The following is a 13,764-nucleotide window of genomic DNA, read 5'->3' on the forward strand; positions in this document are numbered from 1 at the left end:
ATTTTTTGATGCTTAAAGAAACAGTTTGAAATGAGTGTCCCGGACTGCATTCAGGTCGTTAAGCTGTGAAAACGTCAAAGTAATTCAGGTCAGAGAATCAAAGTTTAATGAGAAGTCTGAGTTAGCACTTTTCATTATTGGTGCACTACCTGAAATTAATTTAAAAATATGTTTTTTGGTGCTTCTTCCATGCCAACTGAAATACTTTCCATCACCCGCGTCTTGCTCTGGAAAGACTTCTGAAGAGAAGGAACAGTTGTTCTTCTACTTCTCTCTGCTCCTCAATTTTTTCGGATGAAGAATATAAACACCCTCCCCCCAACAACAGAAATGGAATCAAACTAGGTTTAAACATTTAAAAAGATATAAAGGTTTATTAAATGAATCCAGATTTGACAGATATTACATAAATTAAACAGCAATAAAATTTTACTAGGGTTTATGTACAGATCACAGTGATTTTCATTGTGCAATGAGGGTTGACTTTGTAACTTTGAACAGTACTCAGACATGTGAGCTACAACAAGCAACCAGCAACATACAACATTAGTCCAAGTTAACCTCGCAAGTCTAGCGGTTCAAACTGATTATGCAGTACACAAATGTCTATCTACCACTATCATGACCTACTACATAACAGAGTATTTATAAAGCAGTCAAGGTTTGCCATAGAAAAGTGCAAAACATGGAAAATCTGTACACAGTACAGTACAAAAAGGAATCATGCTACAGTCATTGAAAGCTGAAAAATAATTCCATAGCATAGGAAGCACTGCGTTACAACTCTTCTGAACGGCAAGCAGATAGGCTGCAGAACAGCCGTATCTTGATTGCATTCAAAACTGCAAAATCCCTGTTCATCCATTTAAACATAGTTTAGTACCTATATCTGATCCATTAACAATGACTTTCTACAGTGGAAGATCACGTTAGTTAAAGCTCAGTAGCACACATATTCATTGATCAAGCTAATTTACAGGAAAATCTACAGCATGTTCTCCATTGAAATCATGAAGCATTTATATCATTTGGTTACAAGGCAATCGAGTTTACAATGCATGTTTATCACTTAAAACCTCAAATTGGGCAATTAAATATATATATATGTATATAAAACCTGAAAATAAAGGTTGTTTCTTAATGTCTAACATTCTTGTTCACCGAAGCAGAATATCAAAGGCCTATGGGCTCGTGTAAGAAAACAGTCCTTATGCAACAGTTTATATGCAAAAACACATGTCAATGGAAGCAATCAAAATAAAATGTACTTTAGATAATACCATACTTGAACAAAAAACAAAAGTGTTCTAGTCTGCTTAAAAAGGACATAAATCCAGAGTCCTTAGTGCAGTGACTATCCTGGGACTTAAGTGTGAACACCCAGACGGAACTACATTAGTGGGCCATGAAGACCCAGCAAAGACTTAAAACAAAACAGACTCACTTGTGCAAATAAATAAAATGGGTAGGTAACAAGAGCTCATTAAGTTCAAGACTGTAGAGAAAATAACTGATCACTTAAAATAAGGCTTCAAAAAGGTTTTGGTGGGTTTTACTCGTTAAGGATTTTAATTAAAAAGAACTGAAATCTGTTTTGTACTAGAAAGCATGTTGACGAGGTCAGCATTTAGGCATATGTACACATGGCTCTGGAAAAAATGCCAATCGATTAGCATTATTAATAAGATTGTATTTTTTTCTCTTGTCTCTGTCATAATGAGTGTCAGTGCATCCACTGCCAGCAATGGATAAGACTCATTAAAAAAGAAAAATATTCACACTCTCCTGTCACTCAAGCATTCAAAACCTCTAGCCACCAACGTGACACATTTGTCAAATTTAACTTCCTCAGCTTTGAAGACTTAAACACAATGCAGCCTTTAAATGTGAAAAACATATATTTTGCACACTTGCTTGATGCACAGTGTATTTTTTAAACAAGAAAGTGCTTTTGTAGTACTCAAGATTCCATAAAATACTGTAAGCTTACACATTAACTGTACGTGCTCCTCTTTCACAAAGTAAGTTGTTTTCACTGCTTCAGTTTTTCTGTTTATTTTAGACTAACTAATTCCATAAATGTGGCTACATTGGACCAGTTTAATTTATTCCAAGACAATAAGGTATTTGGATCATGTTAAAAATTATAATATTTCATGGATTTTTCCCGTATTTCATTATGTATTTTTACACAATATTTACTGAGTGACAGCTGGGGCCATAAACTTGTTAGGCAAGTGTCACATCAGGATGGTTTTGTGATACTCATAATTGTCATTTTGAAGGGCACTGATTTTGTTACACATTGTGTGTTTTTGCAAAGAATTATGCAATCTCTTAGATTTGTTTTATGAATGAACAGATCTTATACCCTAGAAACTGCAAATTCTCAAAAGCATTTCTGTACTGTTTAGAAATAAACAAAAGAAAATGAAGGTCACTTTTCCATAAGGATACTCCAGCTGCAGATTTATCATAAAATCATAAACATGGCAATTTCACTAACAATGAGTAGGATGCCTACCTCATCAGTATTCAGGATTTAGTTCAGAAAAATTAATTCCCATAGCGATCAATAACGTGGACAGAAGTTTGTGGGAGACCCATCTATTTAAACAGTTATATGTAGAGCCATCAGTCATAACAGTGGAACTCCAGGGAGGTGATGTGCTTTCAGAAAAATTTTTTTTTGGTCTAAATACCATAATTTCACCAAAAGTTGTCTAAAATTCTAACACCTGAAAAAAAAAAGTCATTACTTTTTGAAATCGAAGCACTTCAAAATCAATTCCCCTGTATTGACACAGGTATTACAATACGTGGCGTGAAAAAATACTAAAAAAAAGATCCTGGCTTGTATATAATCTACCTTCATGTTTATGTGTATTCATATATATAGATACATACATACATATAAACATACGACACTTGGTGCTACTTAAAACGAAGCCATATTGCAAATATTTCCTAAATGCAGTGTACTCAAGCTGCTAGAAAGACTTTAGTACAGGACAAAAGAAGAGGCTCCTTACACCTAAGGTCTGAACTCTGTATATATTAAATTCCTGGCAGCAGAAACTTGAGGATATTTCCAAAGGCAGGAGCAGAAAAATCAGATTCTAATAGATATTCAGTTTTCCCTCTGATATTCTGAAGTGTTAAGTATTCAACAACTGTTTCAGCAATGAAAAAAGCCTGCCATTGCTCATGCTTTACCTTTGGAGAAGACAGCAAGCTTGAGAGACAACTACTCCTGTAAGAGTCAGTTAGAGCCAGTATGCATTGAATTGCACATTTACAGAGTCTTCATGTGAGGAATCTGATGTCAGACAGGGTATAATCACTCAATATCTTGGTTTGTAAAGAGACATAGTTGTAACAGAACTTCATACATTAGCCATAAAGATGCACCTTAATCAACAACAAAACATGCCCTTGTCTTTCTGCTTTCAAGTACTATTGTTGCAAGTGTGAGGCATTGGAAATTTTAGGTACAAATCTTCTTTAAAACTTAATTATTTTTATTTTTTACAAAGAATTATAAAATGTATATAAGATGATGAAAAACTCATTTATCCTTTTAAGATTTTTATTCCTAGAGAACTTCTTGAAAAACATTATTTTAAAAATAAAAATCATAGACTCTGCAAAGTACAAAAATTTACATCTCTGCACAGTTCCTGTGCTTTTCTTGTATTGTATTCATTATATACATATATACTAATTTGTGCTTTTTATTACACAAGTTTAGTATAAACTTATAAAATTAAGTCTATGAGTTAACTATGCAAAAAGGATCTGGGAATAGCAAGAAACTCAACTAAACCATAAGTTAAAAAAAAATCCTAAAATATACCATTTTAGTGAGTCTACTTCAGAGTAGACTATTACTGTTACCATTTACTAAATGCTTAGAGCAAAAAATTGTTCTTGCCTGCCTCCAACTCCTATATATGAATACTCATATCTGAATGCAGTATCATTCTTATCCACAAAGTCTTCATTTTGGTATGATCTCCATTTTTCTTCAGATTTGCTCTTAGCACTTCAATTTCGTTCCAGTTTCTAAGACAAAAAAATAATGGAAAAGGAATAAGAAATACAATGTGGAGCATATTAATTGAAAGACAACTATCAACCTACAACAGTTTTAAGACAGAATACAGGATACCGAACTATTCTGACAATCGTATTCCTCCAACTAAAGTCTTCACCCTTAATATAAAAATCTTGCAGTCGAGAACAATCACATTTTTTTATTTGTCAAACCAATCAATATATTTGCTTTTAATATCTTCCTTTAAAGATCTTAAGGACAGGAGGACTTAAATATTGGTATGCAAATAACTCTTCATCATGGAAGAACACCAAAGACTGTGACATAAATTGCCTGTTTTACAATATTTTATTTCAAGAGTTTATACTATATTATTGCGATTCATATTGGTTTTATGAACTGTAAGAATGCATTAATCACCGTTACGAATCAATGTAATTCCTGTATATGGCTCTCCGATCAGCAATGTTTTGAAGAGGACTTCCACATACCTCATTCAGCGTAGGTGTTGCATTCAGAAGTTCTTGAAAATTTCTAGATCTTTAGGGGGTACTGGCGGCATCTTGTTCCAATCATCTTCAGGATAAGCTTCAAAATTGGAAGTATCCCCATCATTGGATACCTTTGGTACTATGGGAGGCTAGTAAGAACAAACACAATTAAAACGTTCAATACAGTTTCCTCAATGAGCTCCTCTCCACTACATTACAGTAGAAATTCTGCAAAAGAGATATTTATAAAATTCATCTTTTTCACTAGTAATGAATGGCGTGAGAGAGAGAAGCTTGCAGCAGCACAGACACATTCCAACATTCTGCCTATATTGCAACTAAATATTGTGGTTAAAAGGCACTTGTAATACACATTGTACTTAGCATTCAAGTTCTAGTTGCTGACTGAACTTGTAGACTGAGGGTAACTACCAGAAAAAAAAAAATACTACTACTATGCTTCCAGGCACGTGCCTTACAGTATATTCTCCCATATCTGAAGGAAGAGACTCTTCTTCATTGCTTTTAAATATATGGATTGCTTCAAAAGAGACTGAAATTACTAACTTGTGTTGTGCTTCACATTACCTACTATGCTTTTTCCTAGCCTGAATTCCAGAAGGTAAAGAAATTGCTACATTGTAAAACCTCATTTCACAAGGATGTCTGTAAAAGCATCTTAATGTAAAGGGATCTTTTAAAGTCAACTTGGAGGTGCCCAGAGAAATACCTGTTTTCTGTTTCTTTCCCCACAGGATCTTTTGGATTTCTACTACTGTCCAGCAGCTTCAGAACTTCAGTGGTTAATGCAGGGCAAAATCCTTTTCGCCTCTCAAGGGCCATTCATCTCTCTATTCCCTTTCTCAGTAAAAGAGAGCTTAACTATTGCCATGAATCCAACAAAACACTTCAGGATGAGAAAAATTTACGGACAATAAACAAACTGGCTAATAAAAGTCATACCATGGACAGGACTATAAAAGTACAGCAAAATGTTATTCCGTGTCTCAAAAAGATAAAAGTCAGCTTTCCACTAGCTCTGAGATCTCTGATCTTTTGGGTTTCTCGATTTGAAATAATGTCATCAGTAGGTTTTTGACGGGAAAGAAAAGGGTCCTGAGGGTACTTCTAATCTTCAGTCAAAAGTACAGTCCTACTTTTGCGTGTGCCAGTCAGAGTATATTTCTCAGTTGCTTAAGAACACATGTAGAACCTGCTCTGCTCCAGAAGGTTATCTGCTCCACTGTGGGCAAAGTCTGGTACTCCCACCCCCCATAAGCATTTTGACAAGAAAGTGACAGTGATACACAAAATAAGAAAAGTTTTAGAAAGAGTGAAAGAAAATCCTCTATTTCAGATGAAAAAGATTTGTCTCTTTCAGCCATTACTAGTATTTATATCATACTGACATTTATAATCTTATCAGGTCTGTGAATCCATGCTTCATTTATACCATAGGCCAATTAACACTTTTTACAAAGAAAATGGAGCACTTTATCCATTATTTCATATTTTCAATCTCCTCATGGATTACAGAGCAGAGTGAGCTTGTGGAAGCTAATTCTGAAGAATATAGCTGCCTTGAGAACTAGCAATGTTCTCAATGTTTCTCAATTCACATCCTTGCTCTGAAGTATAATTAAGTAGCAATTTGTCTTCTAAGAGCTTAAAGTAACCATCATGGAGATTAAGAAACAAGTTTTGTATTCACAATCTGAATGCTATGGTGACTTTGTTTTAAATAAAAATGCAACATGAAGGATGTTTGGATATGAGACTTTTGATTTGTACCTCTACCATTTATTTTGCAACCCTATTTGTATATCATTTATTTGTAATACAATAGATTGTCTGAAACTTAAGTTTTTAAATGTTTACAAAACATTTTATCACCCAGTTTGTGCTCTTGGCAAATGTGTAAATGGAGTTTACAGTAAATAATTCAAGAGGTGTGACTTCATTACAATAGATCGACAGAAAACATCGACTGAGTGCAGTAATCATTAAAATAATCTGTCCAAATCCAAGCATTTAAAACAATGTAAATCCTTTTTTTAAAAAAAAAAAGAAGTCACCTACAGCTTTGTATGAGGGTGCTGTCTACCAGAATACATCAAGAACTCTATTTAAGAGATCTAGCCATAAATTCATAGTAAGAAACTAATGAAAAGGAAAGGGAAACTGAATTTTTAATTTGTACTTGACGGACTGCATATGCAACCTATGAAACTGAAAATCACTGCTGTAAGAAATAGTACTAGTCAGAAGTTTGAGGAAGGAAAGAAGGAAGGCAATTTTAGTTCCAAGGGACTTTAAAATGCATTTTGCAGTGTTGATCGCTTTTGCAAACATCTGCCCTCATACAATACTAGAATTCAGTGATGTTATAAAGTATGTTAGAATCACATTCATAAAAAAGCAGGTTAGAACTACATTCATAAATCCTTCTCTCTCACCTTCTCTACTTCTTCTACTCCCATATGCTTTACATTTTATTAAAGAATTTACCTGAATTGAACTTGGCATAAAAATTTAAAGCCCAGAGTAAAATACTTCCACAGATATAGGGGCAAAGGAAGAAAAAAAGAGAAAGAAATCAAATCCACAAAGCACTGATCTTCCCCATCTCCCCAAGCAAAAACAAATCTGCAACAAGTAATTACTTATAGAACATTAAAACTGAAAATTAAATGTTGTATTAACTAATTAGCTTCAGCAAAACACGTAAACAGAGATTTTTTAAAAGAAATTTTGTATATAGTAAAAAATGTAACTACATATTCATACAATTAATCCTCCAGTGAAAAGGGGCAAACCACATGTAATTATTGATGTGTGCATATACACACATGAATACGCGGATGCAACAGGCAAAACACCCTCAACAGATCAGCTTAAATGAATAATTTCTTGTGATGTCCTATACAGTATGTTGCAGAACTTACCTTTAGTCTCCTCTGAGGTACAGCGTCCCAATCTATAGACCTGAACCACCGATGTCTCTTCACATCATCTGCTCCATTCTTTAAAGAGAAAAAAAAAAAAAAATTAGTAAGTTCTATGTATGCCCGACCATGTATTTCATCATAAGAACTGTGGCACTGGGGCAGACTAATGGTCTGTCTAATCTTTTTTCTTTTCTCACATGATAATACTTAAAAGATTTTACAGGATAAATTCATATAGTTGTTTCCCTAGCATATCCTGAGTTCCAGGAATAACATCCATGTTTCCTTCTTTTAGCAGCACTCTTCTGACACAGGGATGATCAAGAATAGGCTTTACAATACCCACAGAGCCATATACTGCAGTTTTATCAATTTCTGTTATCTCCAACATTTCAGAGAATGCTTCTCATTCAGATATACTTTATAATTCTTACACTAATGAAAAGTACAACTGAGAGTTGATAGGGTCATAAATAAAAATAATGTGTGAGAGCACGTAAGTCTATCAAATTACAGATGTCTAGTGCTGACAAGAGGTTCTCAGTATTAAGTGTATGTATATATAGATATAAAAACTCATTTGTTTTTATTTTATATATATAATTAAAGGCGTACATGTCTTGTAATGATTGTTCTCTCTGGACTGTCTTGATTATATACATAAACTTTTTTGGGTTTTAAACAGGTTTTTTTTTTCTCTTTTTTCTTGGGTTTTTTTTTTGGAGAATGAAGCTTAGTTCAAGCACAGACTCATTCAAAACACATTATGTGCTGGGGACAAACAGCTGGTTCTCTGTCTCAGACCTGATCTCTGCACAGTTTTAATGCACAGCACTCAAGCTCATACTAAATGTAGCTCCAAGGAATGAAGGATATCACATACCTGAGTTTTTAAGATTTATGTGGAACAAGACTCAAAGAGGCAACAAGTAATGTATCATCCAGTTGTCTTCAAAGCAGTTCTGATTAAATGCTTCCCCAGAAAATGCCCAATAGTATTTAAATATTTTTAAATCAACTATGAGTATGGAAAGCGATCAGACTTAACACAGACCTACCACCCCCACCTCAAATCCCACCTAAATAGGACTACTTCTTATTTTTTTAATTTTAGCCAATTTTAGAGGAAAAAACCCAAAACAAACCTAAACAACCACAGACTAAAAAAAAAAAAACAAACCAGTCAAACACATTTCTCAAAATCCATGTTTGAATAAACTAAGGTTTGCTTTTGTTTCATTTCTTTTTCTTATTCATAGAAGTTTTCATTGGTCAATACCTTCTTAGATTTTTAGTTTCTGAACAATGTTTTAATATTCCTGCTGCCCCCATGAAGAACATTAAAGAGAATTCTGAAGGATAAGAAAAGCATTTATTTCCTAGCTTTTCTTACAAGTCTAAATTTGTGCCATAAAAGGCTCTGAAAAGGAACTTTGCACAGAAGGTTCTAGCATCCATAGTTATATCAACACATTCAAGGAATCTGGATGACTGTACTTCTTTTACTTTCTTCACCTATGTGTACTATAAACTGTGCTTTGTGAAAAAAACCAAATCTGTAACCACTCCTGCTCAGGGTGCATCCTCTTACCTTTGTCTAAAGAACTAAAAGATTACACAAGCTAATTCAGGCATATGCAACACTGTAACACCAGTAAGTCAATGGACATAGGACTAACTCACCCTGCAACAGGCTGAATTAACCTATACTGAGTTTTGTGTGGTGCTTTAGCTAGCCTGTTAAAAGTTCCTGAGTTAGTTCATATGCAGCTAACTTCACATTGCACTACCAACCATAGCTACTATGCAGCTGCAGAATTAATAAGTTTGTAACACAGCTGTCAGCATTTTGGCACTACAAGTAGTAACACATCAGGACATCTAAAAGAATTCAGAATTGCTTTCTGTCCCCCCTTGGCATATCACAGATATAAATGCATTTCTGAGGTAGGCTGGAATGCTACCCTAGACCCATGAGCACTTTGACTAGTCAGCTATTGCCTTCAGAACTCTGTTCAGCATAGGATGCATAATTCTTTGTGGAACACTATGTGATTGTGCTTAATCAGTCCCATCATCAAACATCTCATATTCCTTAAAATAATTTTTAAGCTTCAAATTTGATTACTGTTCCTTGTGGGATTCAACAACTCCAAAGATCAAAGTGAAGTATCTGGTACCCTGTTCTACAGGGCTTACATTAGACCAGAGATATGGTGCTAAATCTTTAAATTAATCAGTAAACAGGTAGGGTTTCTTTTTTTTAATTTCCTCTTTTGGAAAATATTGTACCAGGGGTATGGGTTGGGAACAATCATGAAGGACAGTATTAATCCAGACAAACAGGAGTATGATCTCTAGAAATACACCATTAACCTTTGTATTTAGGATTGCACATGCTTATAAAGACAAAAGCCAAAGACCATCTGTTGTATATCTTTCCTTCAGACTTCTTTCAACCTTGTGCTATGTTGTCCATTTTATACTGACCTTCATATTTCCTAATCGTCTTGTCCTGTCAACCACAAGCAGCTTCTTAATAAGATCCCTGCAGTAAAGAAAACATGTTCTCTCTTAAATAAAAGTAATGTGTATTTAACTGTCACACAAATGTTGCAGAATTCTTCCCTTTCACTAGCTTAATACTAAGTGTAACTTACCCATTTGTTTCCTACATATTTTAGGACACTTAAGACTGAATGATAAAAAGAAATAACCTGTTCTAAAAGTAACTTGTTCAACTCTTCTAAGCTCCTTTAAGAGAAAAATGTTCTCTTCTCCTGACCACCCACGTCACCCAAGCAGTACAGTACCATATATTTCTTTGTATTTTTTTATTTTGGTGGACATTCCAAATCTCAAAATGAACTTCAAACCTTTTTGGCAAAACGTGACTCTAATATACATTAAAAAATGAAGATAAGCTGCATCCTCAACTTTATACCTTGATATTTAATATCTGTGGTAGTTAAATATTCAGAGAAACCAAGAAAGACTTCATAATCTGCTTGAAACTAGTAACATCTATAAGCCTTAATTTCATTGAAAACAAAAAGCGCCCCTGAGATTCTAGCTCATTGAACAGTTTTACATAAAGCTAAATCAATATTTCGAAAGATGAATGTAAGTTTAGAGACGTAAAGGACTGCCATTTAAATAACAAGTTTCTTTAAATATTAAGCTCCAAAAAAAATCAACAAAAATCACAGTGAGCAACACAATTTTTAAGATAGCTTGATTACTTAAGAGTTGCCAGAAAAATTTGGCCTCGTATTTTGATAAGGAGTTACTTTTTATCTCAAAGACTAATTTGTTATTTTAGAATAACAGCATTCTGGTCTCATTGCATAAAGTGCCAATGACAGGAAAGAATAGAAGTTTAGCTACCCTTCTTTTTAGATCCTCAAACAGATTCAAGAGATGCAGTAGTGCATGACATGCTGGGGATTCTACAGATTATGACCAATTCCAACTTTTAACCTTGCAGAAGGTTTAAAAAGCCAAACAGCTTTATTTACAAAAAAGAATGGAAACATAGAAATGAAACACTTGCTTCTCTCCATCCCTAACATCTACTGTCCCAAAATAAAAATAGTATTCTGTCTACATCTTTTAAATCATAAAAGTATATGCACAAAGAATACATGAACTGAGAATGAATGTGCTAGACTGAAAAGCTGTTGGCATAAATACAGTTCCAAAACTCAACTGGAAAAATATATAACCGCCAGATAAAAAGAGGATTTGAAAATCAAGGTATAAAATAATTTTTAAAACTCTCATGACCAGTCCAGTCAATCAATATTTGGCTTATATTAAATCATGAGATGTACCTCTTTTCCAAAAAATACCTCCTAGCTCTTAGTGGAGAACACCACTCCTTATGGAGCAGGCTACAAAATCAACTATAACAGAAGACTGAAAAGAAATCCAGAAAACCAGAACTTGATTCACAAGATATATGGCCCAAGTTAGTACACAAAAGTCCATTAAATTGAAACAAGTGATAGATTCCTTAGTGCTTCTTTATTATGTAGCTTGTAAAAAATAATTTAGAAATTATCATGTTAATCTAAAGGATATGATTCTGTATGCATTTGTGGAACGAATTTCTACATCAAGGTCTTTCCAGATCAATATTTATTAAAGAGCTGTAGCACTGATGTTTCGATTGGCATTTTCCAAAATTGTCTTAGCAAAGAAAAAGTTTATCAAAGCAAAAAAAGAAGAAAAATACAAACAACTTACAAGCTCGTAAGTGATCAAATAATAAGCGGAAAATAATTAAAATTTATGTTTTACCAGAAACATAGTAGTCTGACAGTCTTATTTTGGAATTTCTAGTTGGTTAATTTATTATCATCATCATGGTAAAAGCTGCTCTTCAGAAGACATCTGAGCAAATCGTCAACTGTGTTAGGGACTTCATGTATATGAGACAAAGGACTTGAAGAAAACATCTGATCAAACTGCAAAGAGGCCAATAGAAGTGACACAGTAGAGAGCAATGTGAAGAGATGCTAGCTCAGGCCAGAAGGAACAGCATTACACCAAACAGACATAAGTTAAACAGCACAGTAAGACATGCTGAACATCATGCAGCAAGAGGGAAAGGAAAAGTGGTAATAATTTAAAAGTTAAAAGTATAGGAGAGTGATATGGGCTAGAAGTGTAGAAAAATGTCAACTAGTAAGTTTATGTAGTACATTCAGGTAGAAAACTTTTCTCAGGAGTTCAAAAAGGAAAAGTTTTGCTGCCTACAAACAGATACCTAAATTTCAATTATAAATGCTGTATAGCACTAACACATCAGACATAGCCTGGACGTGGCAGGATCCAAGATAGTCTCTATCCTTGCTGAAATAGCAGTTGATAGAAAGAGAGAAAAAGCAAATGGGATACAAGTAAGCTACAAAGCAGACTGTTGCTTAGAACAAAATAAACGTGGCATTTGACTACCCAATTCTGCATACTGTAGTGTAAAAAAGGAAGAGGGGTTGATGGAACAAGAGAGATACATTATGCTAACTACTCACTACAGAACATAGGTGAAGCCATGCAAAGGAATAAGATAACCCAAAATGAAGGTGTGAAAGGAGGAAAGTCCAAGGCAGAATCCCATGACACCCTTTAAAGAAGGAAGCAGCCAAGCACATACTGAAAGAACATCTGGGTAAGAAAAAGATAGGAAAGAGGTGTACCAACAACTACGTTAATTAATGTATCCTACAGTTCAATGGCAGTCACATTTAGACTGGAGAGCAAAACTTGCATTTGCACGTTTACTACTGTAACTATGAAATGTCACAGCGTCTGTCTTTTGGGTAGTAGAAATTAGTGTTGATTTATGAATATTGAGCACAAACAGAAGCTAACAGCACCTTTACTACTACATGCTCTCACCATGTTAGAGAGGTTGCTAGTGATAATCTAATTTGAGCTCTTCATCTTCTGGTCACACTCTTACACTTCAGTAAACTCAATACTACGTGAGACATTCAGTATTCTTTTTAAGATAGACTGTGTTAAGAAGATCAGATAATGAATCTACATTAAATAGAAAACAGCATCAAGACAGTAAGAGAGAACTCTTAAAAACAGACACAAATATAAGACATTAATCAGCCTAAGGTGATGCAGATATGTTTAATTCAGTGCACTCGATGATTCAATGGAGGCTTAAAAATATCTTCCCCAAATTATTATTTTTGCAAGAGAATGCATAAAAATTCAGTGAAAGTTGGACAGATTTCATTAGATTTGCTGTACAACATTTTATTTATTTACCTACTAGTGACAGTAAGCAAATGCCATCTCCAAGGTCACTTCACCTTAAGACACTTTGAATGATTAACTTGGAAATGTCTAACTTCCCGTCCTCACTCACTCATCTCTGCTTCTGAGGAGAAACTTTATGTCTAAAATACCATTTCCTCTGTTCTAATGTTTATTAACAATTATTTCAATTATGAAATTTTCAAGCAGGGGAAAAAAAGCATTTCACCTGCAATATACCTGAAACAATTGAAAAATACTAAGAATAAAACCTACACATGTATGTATAAGACCACATTTTCAGCTGGAGCTCTGCTATCAGAAGTGGACGTTGATTTTATATCATAACTTCGTAGGTATCAGATTGTTAATTCGAGTAGTTATATTGAGAGTGACTTAACTGGTATTTATGCATAAAAAAAGAACAGTTTAGTATTTGCTTCCTGCTCACCTCATTTTTGACTCATTAAATTATCTCCCTATTTTATCTTCT

General features: G+C 34.2%; 1 protein-coding gene across 1 annotated transcript in view; it reads right to left on the bottom strand.

The window, feature by feature from the left end:
- Positions 1-346: 346 nt before the first annotated feature.
- PRKX (protein kinase cAMP-dependent X-linked catalytic subunit) overlaps positions 347-13,764 on the bottom strand; it is a 57,486-nt gene continuing 44,068 nt past the window's right edge. Inside the window, exons 6-9 of the mRNA XM_061998614.1 lie at positions 9,987-10,044; positions 7,494-7,571; positions 4,549-4,697; positions 347-4,065 (exon numbers count right to left, since the gene is read on the bottom strand). Of these exons, the coding sequence (XP_061854598.1) occupies positions 4,572-4,697; positions 7,494-7,571; positions 9,987-10,044 (262 nt within the window). The 3' untranslated portion in view covers positions 347-4,065; positions 4,549-4,571. The remainder of the gene's footprint in view (positions 4,066-4,548; positions 4,698-7,493; positions 7,572-9,986; positions 10,045-13,764) is intronic.

Source organism: Colius striatus, chromosome 1, assembly GCF_028858725.1.
Source record: "Colius striatus isolate bColStr4 chromosome 1, bColStr4.1.hap1, whole genome shotgun sequence".
NCBI lineage: Eukaryota > Metazoa > Chordata > Aves > Coliiformes > Coliidae > Colius > Colius striatus.